The 14,024-nt window shown below is 40.3% G+C and overlaps 1 protein-coding gene across 1 annotated transcript in view; it reads left to right on the forward strand.

Annotated features, from left to right (window-relative positions):
- The first annotated feature begins 277 nt into the window (after positions 1-277).
- The window catches only part of Cenpp (centromere protein P), a 174,696-nt gene continuing 160,949 nt past the window's right edge, over positions 278-14,024 (forward strand). The window contains exons 1-3 of the mRNA XM_051194309.1: positions 278-384; positions 3,327-3,505; positions 7,438-7,526. Of these exons, the coding sequence (XP_051050266.1) occupies positions 278-384; positions 3,327-3,505; positions 7,438-7,526 (375 nt within the window). The remainder of the gene's footprint in view (positions 385-3,326; positions 3,506-7,437; positions 7,527-14,024) is intronic.

Genomic DNA, 14,024 nt, shown 5'->3' on the forward strand with positions numbered 1-14,024 from the left:
AGCTCGGAATGGTCCGCTCCGGGAGGCATCTCCCCCCCCCAGCTCGGAATGGTCCGCTCCGGGAGGCATCTCCCCCCCCCGAGTTCTGAATGGTCCGCGCCGGGAGGCATCTCCCCCCCCCGAGCTCTGAATGGTCCGCGCCGGGAGGCATCTCCCCCTCTCCCGAGCTCCGGATGGTCCGCGCCGGAGCGCGCGCAGCTTCAAACGCCGGGCCAGCCAGGCGCTCTGCCAGAGCTGTGGGCGGCGGCTTTTGCCGCAGTGCTAGTCGCGGGGTGCCATGGATCCTGAGACCCGCGAACTGCGCGCCTTGGAGGCGGAGGTCGCGGCGCTGCAGCGGGAGTGCAGTATGCTGTCCAAGCCCTGGAGGAAGACGTCTGGAGCTCGGTACGTGGCTCCTGTCCACCCCTCGGGCCCACGCATCGTAGCACCCGGCGGACCTGCCAGCCTCCTGGCAGCTCGGGGCTCCCACTCGCGGCTCGCCGGGTGCAGAACAGTGCAATGGGAGACCTACCCCCCGCCCTACCCCGCTCCCCAGGTGTGAACTTGAATCAAATCAGTATAGGTTCAGTGAGGACAGTGACCTGAGTGAGTACTGCGTTTGCCTGTCATGGGCTTGGTTGTAATCAGCAGAAAGTAGTTTTCTTAAGGGTTGTTTTGCCCGGTTGATGAGAATCAACGAGGGAGTCCTGCTTTTTTTTTTTTTTTTTTTTTTTTTTCTCCCTTACCCTTTCTGCCAGTCCTGCTTTTCTTTAAGCAAGTAGTCTCACCTTCGGGAAACAGTATGTAGCTGGGCTATTTTCATAGTTGGGTATGTGTTTGTTTGTTTATTAGACTGTGTTTCTCTGTAGCTTTGGAGCCTGTCCTGGAACTAGCTCTGTAGATCTGGCCTCGAACTCACAGAGATCTTCCTGCCTCTGCCTCCCGAGTGCTGGGATTAAAGGCATGCACCATCACCGCCTGTTTTCATAGTTTGGGAGACATTCTTACTCTGGAGGTCAGGAATTCATCCAGCTTCACTTCAAACTGGTGGTGGTGGTGGTGGTATAGTTAATGACAGAAATGACGTCTGAAATATAGCTTAGGTGACATAAATTGACGTGTGGTTAATAATGTCTGTAGGAAAGCGTGACAATCCTCTGCTGTTAACACCTATTTAAAGGTAATGAACCTGAGTATCAGAGTTAAATAGCTTACCTAAGTAAGGTCCTAGAAAAATACAAAGTTCAAGCATTCTCCTCAAGTCAAAGAGAAGAAGGGAGGCTGGAACTAACAGTAATTTATATCTTAAACATGAAAACAAACTATCTTTATTTTTATTAGCTATAATTTGGAAGGCTGCAGATATTGAGCTTTTCCTGCGCAGAAAAGAACCTTTGGAGTGCAGGAAAATGTGGAGAGGATCTTAAAAAAATCAAATAGGAGAAAGTTGTAACTGATAAAAGAAAAAGAGAATTGTGCACTGGCCTATATACACTCTTCCACAAACAAGAATGTCACCCACATATTGGAAGCATTAGGATTACCTATGAGTTGGTGATGCCATCAGGCTGACTCTACCTCCACTTCCTGAATTAGAATTTGCATTTTGTCAAGACAGCCTGTCCCTATATCCTTTGTATGCATTCTTAAAAGTTTGAGAAGCAGAAGCCTGGCAGTGACCTTTTGTCCCAGCACTCAGGAAGCAAAGGCAGGCAGATCTCTGAGTTTGAGGCCAGCCTGGTCTGAAAGTGAGTTCCAGGACAGCCAGGGCCATTAAACAGAGAAACCCTTTCTCAAGAAAACCAAACCAAACCAAACCAAACCAAACCAAACCAAAACAAAAGTTTGAGAAGCACTTTGTCATGCCACAGGGAAAAGTAGTTTCTTTTCCTCACCACAAGATGTCAATATAAGCCCAGTATGATATAGTAGATTATTTATATAGATTCCTCAGTAATGGAGTTCAAAGTTAAAAGAACTTAGATTAGGGAAGGCATTAAATGTCAATGATGTCAGTGTGTGGATTTAATGTGAAAGTTTTCTCACTGTGGTGAAGGAAGATTGAGATTAATTTTTTAAATTATAATTCATGTGTGTTGTGTGTGAATATATAGGACACCTTCAAGGGTCGGTTCTCTCCTTCCAATAGGGATAAAATTCCAGTGCCCGTACAACAAGTACTTTTATGTGCAGAGTCAACCAGCCAATCCTCCAAGATACTTTTAAAGTGATCTTAATGGTTGCCTGGATTGGCAGCTGGAAAATTGTAACAAATTTGTTTAGTTATATCGTCCACACACTGATTCTGAAATTGCATGCCTTCAAATCCTGGCTTTGCTATTGGCTCAGTGATCTCGATTTGGTAAGCTCCTTCTCCTTCAGGTTTTTTCTTGCTAAAATTTCTTTTACCCAATTGATTCCACTGTTATATTGACTAGAAGTAATAAGGTATATTCCTTCTCTTTAATTTTTTTTCCAGTTAGCATACAAAGTAGTTGATTTCACCATGGCATCTTCGTGTGTGTGTGTGTGTGTGTGTGTGTGTGTGTGTGTGTGGGTGTGCGCATGCGTGCGTGCGCGCGCACGCATGCCGTTGTCTTTTGTTCCCATCCATTCTTTTTCAGCATCCTCCAAAGCTGGTCCTCTTCTTCCTCCTGTAGGTCCCACCTTCTGCTTCCCCCCCTCACAAACTGCATTACCATATTTATTCCTCCTGAACCCTTTAAAGACTTCTTCCCCTCTTACGATCCTCTTTCCAGTTTCATGACCTATATTCACATATAAACACATACACACAGCACGTACATGCACACAGGACGGAGAACTAGAACTTTAAATCTGGGTGAGAGAAAAGCATTTGTCTTTTTGGCTTATTTAATATGATTTCCTGTTACCACCATTTTCCTGAATTTCTGGAAGTGTTCTCTCCCCTCCCCCTCTCTCTCTCTTGAGTAGAGCCTATTTTTTTTCTTACCACGACACTCTCCTTCACCAGGTCAGCTATAGGCCACCATTTTACTTGGAACTCCCTAAGCTCAAAAAGCTTCAGAATGTCCCTGTTCTGATTTCTTGTATGTCTGTGTGCTACATGTGTGCCTACTGCCCACTAGAGGCCAGAACAGGACATGAGCGCCTCTGGAACTGGAGTTACAGACTTGTAAGCCACCATGTGGGTGCTGGAAGTCAAAAGGGGGTCTTCTGGAAGAACAGCCAGTGCTCTTAAGCCACTGAGCCATCTCTCCAAGCCCCACCTCCAGTACTAGGGATAGAACCTAGAGGTAAATTTATATAGAGGGTAAAAACACTTCCTAGTTGTCAAGTAACTATTTCTTATATTTGTTTTGCAGGAAATCTTTTAAAAAATTTCCCCAGTCAGATTCTGAGGGATGGGAATCCTTGGAAGACCTGAAAAGTCAGCTTGGACATTTAAAATCTGAACTTTCATTTCTAAGTAAACTTACTGGCATCAATATAAGAAGTTATTCCAAGACTGAGGACATTACAAACAATGAAGTGACAGACAACGGTAAGTATTATTTGTTAACTGGATGTGATTGTTAGAATCTATTATGACTGTGTGTTGGGGCCAGGTACACATGTCACAGTGTTCTTGTGGAGAGCAGAGGACAACTTTCAGGGGTCTGTTCTCTCTCCACTTTGTTGAGGCAAAGCCTGCCTTCTAGCATCTGCATTACACACTCCAGGCTAGCTGGCCCTACAATTTTCAGCCCTTCCCCCAACTCCTTGCAGATCTTTTCCTCCTTTTTATCATGGATATTCCCGGTATCCTTTTGCTTACAAGGCAAAAGCTCCACCAACTGACCTATCCTTACTGTTTAGTCTGTTCAAATTTAAAAAGTACAGAAATTAAAGTACTTTGAGAGGAGGTGTGAATTTGCTGTGAAAGGCTCAATCCGAAACAAATTAATTTCAGAGATGATTTTCACTAAAAGAAATCTTTTTCATCCCACAGTGCCTTCTATTTCTTTTAATAATTCTACATTTGAATGATAATTATTAACTTGAATGATAATGATAATTATTTTACATGCTAGTTTCTACATTACACAGTGGCATGACACATTAAAATGAGATATGATATGAATGCATTTTGGGGAATAAATACTCAAAGGAAAGAGACTAGGAGAAAATGTTAGGTTTTTAATAAGACAATTTTCTTTGGGTGGAGGCATGTAGTTCCCCCCCCCCCTTTTGTACTCCAATGTATCTCCAATTAAAAAAAAAATTAGTCTATTCAATTTTAAAAATTTAAAAGTACTTAAAGTTTATTATAGTGTGTATATATGTAATCTATATATGTATTGTATACTTTCATGATACATAAAACAAAATTTAGACTCAAATCACAGTATTAATGTGGGCCTGAGAATCTTTCTGCAAAATAAAGTGATCTATGTTATTTGTAAGATTCTATTCAAGACTTAACTTTACCACATCTTGTCCCTCTCATTACTTTTTAAAAATTACATTTATGTATTTAGTGTGTGTATGTGTGGGCACACATACCAGAGTATTTGCATCTAAGTCAGAGGAAAAATTGAACTGAAGGAGTTGGTTCTTTTCTTCTACTATGTGGGTTCAGGTATCAAAGCTGGGTTGTTGAGCTTGGTGCCAGATAATTTGATCCCTCAAACCATCTCACCAGGCTGGGCCTTTGTTTTGTTTTTTTCCTTTTTAAGGGAAAAGGCCAAGATCACCTGGATTTTCTTCAGTATTATACTCTATGAATTATGTATTTTTGTTTTTATTGTGTATGTCTGTATCTATTTTAAATTTTTAGAAAAGTCAATGCTTATATTTATTTTACATTCAGATGTTCAACATATTTTTCAACTAAAGTAGCCTTTCTCAACTGACTTTTCTTCATCAAAAATAATTTTACTATGTGTATGAATTTATTTCTTGGCTATTTTGTCCGTTTGATCTGTGTTTTCGATAATACTACATTTCTGGATTATAATAGCTTGATAGTAAGTTTCAAAATGGGATATTCTCTCTCCTTCCCTCTGTGTCTTATTCTGATCTCCCCACTCCATGCTTTATTGTCTTCCCGCTTGTACTTTACAGTACATCCTGAACTCCTGATACTCTGCCTCAACCTTCCGAGTTCTGGGATTACAGGCATGCACCACCACATGCAGCATCCCATCCGCATTAACACTACCTGTGTTAATATGTTAATGTATATGCATTAGGTTTCAGTTCTAGATCTTACAGGTCTATGCACTACCTAATTCATCTGTCTGGTTTCCAGCTTCCAGAATGAAGTTCTTTCTTCTTTCCTAGTCTCTATATCTTTGTAGTATTGTGTTCTCCTAGAAAGAACTTACTTAATAAAACCACATGCCTGCATGTGGTCAGGATAATTCTTAACTCTTAGGAGATAGGAACAGTCTGTGGTACTGTTCCTAAGGGGAACTTAGAAGGTACTATAAAATTGGGATATCTTGACTTGGGTTTTAGTTACATGAATAAACACATGTAAAAATGATTGAGGTATCAAGAGTATTGCATTTTAAGCATTTAAATTATGCTTACTATATTTGAAACACACTGTTTGTGCTCATTTTTGTACCAGGCTTTTTCTTTTGGGCCACAAACCAGCTCCCAAATCATGACATGGAAACTTACTAGCTTTGAATGCTTGGTCTAGCTTAGGCTCGTTTCTAGCTAGCTCTTTGAACTTAAATTAACCTGTTTCTCTTCATCTGTGTTTTGCCTTTGGACATTTTACCTTTTCTTTCTGTATGTCCTACTCTGTATATCTGGTTAGGATTTACCTGACTGGCTGGCCCTGGATATCTCCCTGTCTTTGTCCCTCATTCTCTCCTCCTCTGCCCTTGTTCTCCTATTTATTCTCTCTGCCTGCCAGCTTCATCTATCTCTCGTCTGCCTAGCTATTGGTCATTGAGCTTTTTATTAGATCATTCAGGTGCCTTAGGCAAACAAGGGGAAACAGCAACACATCTTTTCATAATTAAACAAATGCAGGACATCCTTACATCGTTAAACAAATGTAACACACATTTATATAGTTAAAGTTATGTTCCACAGCACAAACAAATGTAACACACCTTTGCCAAGTTAAATATTCCACAACATATTTTAGTGGGCTTTGTTGTTTTGTTTTTAAGATGGTATCACTCTGTGTAGCCCTGGCTAGTCTGGAACGCATAGTGATCCAGTTGCCTCTGCTTCTCTAGTGCTGGGATTAAAGATGTTCAACACTATACACACCTTCAGTAGAAATTTGAGGGGTAAGAAAAGTAAACACACAGATTTGATTTATTGTTTTTTAGCCATGTCTTGAAACAACTTGGTAGTAATGTATGAGACCAGCCCCAAAAGGCTATGATACCAAAGCAAGAAAGGCATGAAGACCTAGAATTGTAGAGTACAGTTTATACTGTAGTTTGGTTCTGAGTTTTGGTAAATGCCAATTCTTTGTGAGTTAGAAAGATGAATACATTAATAGGTTAAGACAAAAGTACCTTCTGTGTCTTAGTATTAGAGTCAGGTGAATATCAGGAGGCCAGCTATAATACCCCATATATGATTATAATGGTATTGAGTTTGTTTGGAAACTGTAGGAAAAGCCAGCTAGTATTACTCTGGTACAATTGTGGTAATTGTAGTAATGTTGAGATAAATTCATATAAACAAAATAATACTGGAAAAAAATTCAAACAGATAGGCAAAAATTCAGCAGATAATGGCCCTAACACCCAAACTAATGATGACCTGAGTTCACTCTCTGGAACCCACATAGTGGCATAAGAGAACTTATCCCTCAAGTACACACACACACACACACACACACACACACACACACACGTAAATATGTTAAAAAAAAAAAAAAATGTAAAGGCTAGATATGGTGGTAGAACCCTTAAATCCCAGTATTCTGGAAGCAGGGACAGGCAAATCTCTGAGTTTGAAGCCAACATGGTTTATATAGTGAGTTCCAGGATAGCAAGGACTGTAGAGAGAGACCCTGTCTCAAAATAAATGATAGTGAAAATAAAACATGTGACAGTTAACATGATTCAAACTAATTTAGGGTAATATCAGTGTGTGTGTGTGTTTCTGTTATTTAGCCATTGATAAACCTGAGAACTTGAAAGTATAAATTTTTAGTAATTCGATTTTATAAGGCCAATTTCTTTGATATGACCTTCCATATTTTTTTTTTTTTTGTATTTTGCCTGCATGTATGTCTTTGTGAGGGTGTCAGACCTTGGAGTTACAGACAGTTGTGAGCTGCCATGTGGGTCCTAGGAATTGAACCTGGGTTTCTGAAAGAGCAGACCATGATCTTTACCACTGAGCCATCTCTCCAGCCCCATGAGCCATCTCTTCCAGATTTTTGTTTTGTTTAAATAAATATTTGAAGAAAAGTATTCTTTTAAATAAAATATTTGATTTTCTAATTAACAGATACAAAGAAAATTCTACAGAGACACAGAATATCAGGAAATTGCAACATGGTTACATTTCAACTGGAATTTCAAGTTCTGGAAATTGAGGTAACTTGAGCATGTTGTGATAACAGGGGTTTTTTTTTTGTCCTATGAGAAACAATTCCCATAACTAGTCATTGCAGTGATTGAGATGAGGAAAATAATAAGCCAGTGTTCTGTTATAGTACATTTGTGTCATAAAAAATTTAAGAGTACCCTTTTGTTGATGGATTTTTCTTTGGGCTGCCAGCTCACAAATGACACAGATTTATTAATTATGAAAGCTCAGCCTAACTAGTTCTTATAACTTAAATTAACCCATGTCTTTTAATCTACATTTCTTTTACATGGCTCAGTTACCTTTACTCTATATCGCCTATCCTGCTTTCTCAGTATCTGGTTGGCAACCTGCCTTCTTCTTCCCAGCAATCTTTCTCTGCCCAAAAGTCCTGCCTATCTCTCCTGCCTAGCTATTGGCCACTTAGTTTTCATTATACCAGTCACAGCATACATCTTCACAGTGTACTAATATTCAACAACACCTTCTCAACTGAATATGATGGAAGTGGTACTGAGCTCATATGTGCTTTAAATCAGCTAGAAGATGGTTTTAGGCTCCCATTGAAAGTCTTTGAGGTTGTGGAAGCAGTTTTACATGTTGTCAGCAGTTAACTAATGGGCAAGCTATCATCTTTTCATTATTTATTTCTGTGTAAAAAATTTCCAAACATTTGTCATGTTGAAACAACAAAAATATTTATTACCTTATAATTTTTCTGTGTCAGGAATGTGGGAGCAGCCATTTTGGTGTCATTGTGTAGGGTCTCTCAGGGAGCTGTCATCTTAGGATCATAGCCATTTTGAAAGACTCTTGTGGTAGGGTGATCCTGCAGGTTGTTTGGATTACTAACCAACATAGGAGGACATGCCTTTGGCTTAGACTTTCTTTAAACTAATGTAGTAGACAGAATGGTCATATGTAACTCTATCAGCTGAAGCAGAATATACTCAACAGCCAGAGGCTGCCTCTGAAAAGATTCCAAACGAGTCATGAGTTTTAGCGCCATCCTTGTGAAGCACATGCTTGATTTGGAAGTTTCAACAAGTTGGTTTTACCATGTGGGTTCATAAGAAAATTGCACAAAAACAGAGCCAGGAAGGATAGAAAGACTCTTGGTCTCAGATCATCAGGTGGTTGAAGTATGGAAAGGCCGTTGTCACCTTAAGTTCTGTAGACATACTGCACTCAAGCACTCAGTCTCAGGTGCCAGGATTCCTTATCCTAGTCAGTATCCTCAACCATGAAGCAAGCCCCAAATTGTGTCTTTTTTTAATGGGACAGTAGTCAGTGACTGAGTTACTACCCTGTGTCTACAAACAGGGCCATATAATAAAAATAATTCAAACATGAGGTTCAGCTGTCTAGGCTTTAGGCTTTTGCTTCTCTGTGCTGTTAATATCAATTGTTGCCCCTGGCCTGGAGCAGGCTAAGGATGGTTGTGGAATAGCTAGTTCTCATCTGATGACAGAGTTCCCAGCATTCACTCACTCAGTACCACCCTTCAGTATTACCAATGTAACCAAGAAAACAGTGTGGTGTTCCAATTACCAGTTGAACAAAATACATTTGTTGATTCAAAGATACAACTCTCATCTCAAAGGAGACACTGTGGAGTGGAGAGGTCTCACTGTAGGCCCCAGATGCTGTCTGGTGGCACTCTTAGCCTGTTGAGTTGATGGAAGCTCCAATCAGTTAATCAGTCCTGTAAAAGTTTTCATCTTGAAGGTGTGGCTTCTTTTGGGGAACTTTGACTGACACAGCAGTGAACATTTTCACATGTCAAGTCATAATTGATGAGTGATCTTATGTAAGTTATGCTGTTCCCAAATGGACACCAACCTTGGGGCTATACAGGGTCACTGGGGCAGTACTACATGACTATGACGATCTCTGTTAGAGTGGACTGGAGCGTGAGCCCAGATGGATTGTTTCATCCAGGTTGGATAGCCTGTTTTAAGGCCCCGTGTTTTCCTTGTTGTGGCCTAGAAACTCTTAGGTTTTTCCCATTGTGTATAGCTATATAGTCTGACCAATTGGATTTTCTTTATTTTGGGCCAATGTGATTCTCACCTCAGATTGTTACTATACCATCTTTTTTCCTGCATGATGGTATCCATTTATTGGTGCAAACTATAACCTGTGGCAACTTGGTGGTATTACAAGCCAGACCCAACTTCTCTTAGGACTTCTGTACACTAGTATGCATACATTGTCTGGGAATTGTCTCTGGTATCCTGTTGTGGGCCTTAGGACCTTGTAGGCATTTTTGTTCTAGGTGTTCATGTCTTTCACAGTTACTTCATGGTTTATCTGGAGAGAAATTTTGTTGTAAACAAAACTGGGCTTGTTTTGGACAGTTTGTTCACAAATCCAATTGAACACAGACTATTCTGAGTTTGATTTGAGCAAGGACTTCAGTGGAACTGTACTTTTCAGGGTGTGTTGTGCCCAAAGATTGGTTGTATTCTCATTATTGGGGCTGGACCCAAGAGATGACTCAAACCAGTGTTCTAACTTCATTTAAGTTATGTACTTTGTCACCTGATAGGCCAGTGAAAATTCAGGACAAGATAGCATTGGGCACAACTAATGGTTTCTGCCTTGTGTATTTTAAGGGTACAGAAAAATATTAGAGGAACTGTTGAAATTCTTTGTAAGACTGAATACTGCAATTGAATCTCCAAAGAGACTGTATTGTTCACATTTAAATTTTGTAGACATTTTGATGACTACTTAGTTTTGCTAACAATGTGCTGCAGAAAACCGTGCTTTCCTAGGCTCTCAAGAGCACTCACTTTCTCTTAAAGGAACACTGGCAAGTCAGATGTTGGAAAGGACTGATACAGCTGTGGAACCAGCAGGGCTTAGGGATCAGTTATATAGGAGTTGTCAATAGTTATTGGCCGGAAAGAAAGGGAACAAAAGCCCGTTTTATTTTTCCTTGTTGGCTTAGAATTCTGATAAAAAGAAGTAATGAGAATTTTCTTATTTCTTACTTTAGTGGAGTATGGAGTTTGCGGGATAAGGTCTTGCTATGAACTTAATTCAGCTTGGTCTTGAACTCATACTCATCTGCTTCAGCCTCCCAAATACTTGGATTCCAGGCATGTACTGCCACACTCAATGTGTACGTAATAAAAGTCCTCCTTATAGAATTAATAGGTTAGAGGCTGAAGTGATGGCTAAGCAGTTAAAAGCATTTGTTGCTCTTACAGAGTACCTGGATTTGGTTCCTTATGCCCACATGATGGCTCACAACTATCTGAAACTCTAGTTCCAAAGGATCCGATGCCCTCTTCTGACTTCTGAGGGTACCAGGCATGCACATAGTATACATATATACCTACAAGCAAAACATACATTTAAAATAAATCCTTTAAAAAATTAGAATTCTTAGGTCAAAGGAAATGTACACAAAATTGAGATTGATTGATAAATATAGATATTGTCTAAAATGATTTTCTTGTTGTGCTGGTTAGTTTTTGTTGTCCACTTAACACAACCTAGAGTCACCTGGGAAGAAGGAATACTTTTGAGATCATATTGGACTGTGTGGCATATCTATGGGGGATTGTTTATATATATATATATATATATATATATATATATATATATATATATATATAATTTTTTAAATTTAAATTTGAAGCAAGCTTGTTTTTACATGTCAATCCCAGTTCTGGAATCCTCCCATACTCTCCTGCCCCCCCTCAACAACCCCCATTCCTCCCCCTTTCTACCTCCAGGGAGGGTGAGGCCTTCCATAGGGGGGTCTTCAAAGCCTGTCATATCATTTGGAACAGGGCCTAAGGCCTCTCCCATGTGTCTATATGCTGAGGGAGTATCCCTCTATGTGGAGTGGGCTTCCAAAGTCCATTCATATACTAGGGATAAATACTGATCCATTACCAGGGGCCTCATAGACTGCCCAGTCCTCCTAACTAACACCCACATTGGGGGGGGGTTGTTTTAACTGATGATTGATATAGATGCCACTATCCCTAGGCAGATGGTCCTGAACTGTATAAGAAATCTGGACAAATAGACGAGAGGAAAAAAAAAAAAAAAAAAGAGAGAGAGAGATACTATAATAGAGGGAGCCATTATAGGTTTGAAGAGGAAACTGACTCTAGAGAAATGTCCAGAGACCTACAAGGATGACCCCAACTAACAATTTGAGCAACAGCGGAAAGACTACCTTAAATGCCTTTCCCCGATAATGAGATTGATAACTAACTTATATGCCATCATAGAGCCCTCGTTTAGTAGCTGAGGGAACAGAAGCAGGCACCCACAGCTAAACACTGAGATGAACTCCTGGAATCCAGTTGCAGAGAGGGAGGAGGGATAAGAAAAGGGGTTAAAGCCCTACAGACTACAGCTAGGATATCTGAATCTTCTTCGAATCCCCCAAGACAGCGCCCCTTATCAGCAGGAAGTAGTTTGGAAAGAACGACGCCCAAATTCCCAAATATTGTGATAAATGTTTGTTTTCATTTAATTGGACTTTGTTATATAAAATTAAATAAAAAAAAAAAAAAAGAAAAAGAAAAAAGAAAAGGGGTTAAGACCAGGCTACAGAAACCCACAGAGACAGCTGACCTGAACAAGTGGGAGCTAATGAACCCTCAGACTGATAGCTGGGAAACCAGCATTGGACCGATTCAGACTCCTTGAACGTGGGTTTCAGTAAGAAGGTCTGGACAGTCTAAGGGACCTCTAACAGTGGAACCAGGATGTATCCCTGGTGCATGAAAGGACTTCGGGAGCACATTCCCTATGGAGGGATACTCCTTTAGTCCAGAGACAGGAGGGAGGGCCTACACCCTACTCCAAATGACTTTACAGATTTAGATGATCCCTCCTGGAAGGCATCACCCTCCCTGTGGGGTAGGATGGGAGGTAGGGAGAGGGAACTGGGATCTATATGTAAAATAAGAAAAAAATAATAAATAAGTAAATAAAAAGAAAGAAAGAAATCTAGTTAAGCCGGGCAAGGGTGTCACAAGCCTCTAATCCCAGCCCTTGGGAGACAGAAGGAGGTCCATCTTTGAGTTTTAGTCTAGCCTGATTTATATAGTGAGTTCTAGAACAACAAGGGCTGCACAGAGAAACCCTGTCTCAAGAAACAAAACAACAGCAACAAAATCTAGCCTGAGCATAAGCCAGTGGACTACCCAATAAGCAGCATTCCTCTATGGTTTCTGCTTTAATTTCCTGCTTAAGTCCCTGCCCTGATTTCCCTGAGTATTGGATTGTGACTGGAGAGTGTAAGATAATACATTTCCCCCCCACACACACACACAAGTTGCTTTTGGGAATGGTGTTTTCCATAGCAACAGAAAAGCAAACTAAAGCAAATATTTTTTTTTTTTCTGTGCACATTTTACTGTTGAAATTGATAGGAAAAAAAAAAGTAAAGACAGAACAACATATTGGTTTTTTTTTTTTCTTTCCTAAAATCAAACATTCCACTAGAGGGAGATGTTTAGCTGTTAGAAAATTTAAATGACACATTTTGGTCATGTTAATACTTATTTTTATTTTTACATATTAAATATTATTAATTCAATATTTGAACCAAAGTGTCTGTCCTAGTTAGGGTTACTATTGCTGTGATAAGACATCATACCAAAGCAACTTGGCAAGGAAAGGGTTTATTTGGCTTAAATATTCGCATCACTGTTTATCATAGAAGGAAGTCAGGACAGGAACTCAAACAGGGTAGGAACCTGGAGGTAGGACCTGATTCGAGGCCATAGAGAGTGCTGCTCACTGGCTGCTGCTTATGTCTTGCTTACCCTGCTTTCATATTGAAACCAGGACCACCAGCAGAGGGATGGCACCGCCCCAATGGTCTGGGCTCTCCCCCATCAATCGATAATCAAGAAAATGCCATGGAGCCCAATCTTATGGAGGCATTTGTTTGTTTGTTTTTTTTGTTTCTGTTTTTGAGACAGGGTTTCTCTGTATTGCTTTGGAACCTGTTCTGGGACTCTCTCTGTAGACCAGGCTGGCCTTGAACTCACAGAGATCCACCTGTCTCTGCCTCCTGAGTCCTGGGATTAAAGACCTGGGCCACCAACGCCTGGCTTGGAGGCATTTTCTCAATTGAGGTTTCTTCCTCTCATATGACTTTTTATCTTCTGTCAATTTGACATAAAACTAACTAGCACAGTGCCCTTAAATTCTGTTAGTAGATGTTAGACATTGATGGGAAATTCAAAGTAGAGTATGAGGCATCTGTTGATGTTGCTCATCCGAGGTGTTTGTAACAGAATTAATTTCCTCCAGTTGACTGTGCGGTGTTACCAGCACTGCACTGTTCATGAAGAAGTTTCATACCATCAGAACAAATGAGTACACAGGATCAGTCTTCCACAGTCCTTGCAGTCTAAGTCAGATGGGTGGGAGTATGTAGGATGGTAAAGTGTGATTATGTAACTTCTCTCCCTGAAACAAAAATACTAAAAAGTAGCTACTTAAAAAAAAAAAAAATGAAG

The sequence above is a fragment of the Phodopus roborovskii genome, unplaced genomic scaffold, assembly GCF_943737965.1.
Source record: "Phodopus roborovskii unplaced genomic scaffold, PHOROB, whole genome shotgun sequence".
In the NCBI taxonomy this organism is placed as follows: Eukaryota; Metazoa; Chordata; class Mammalia; order Rodentia; family Cricetidae; genus Phodopus; species Phodopus roborovskii.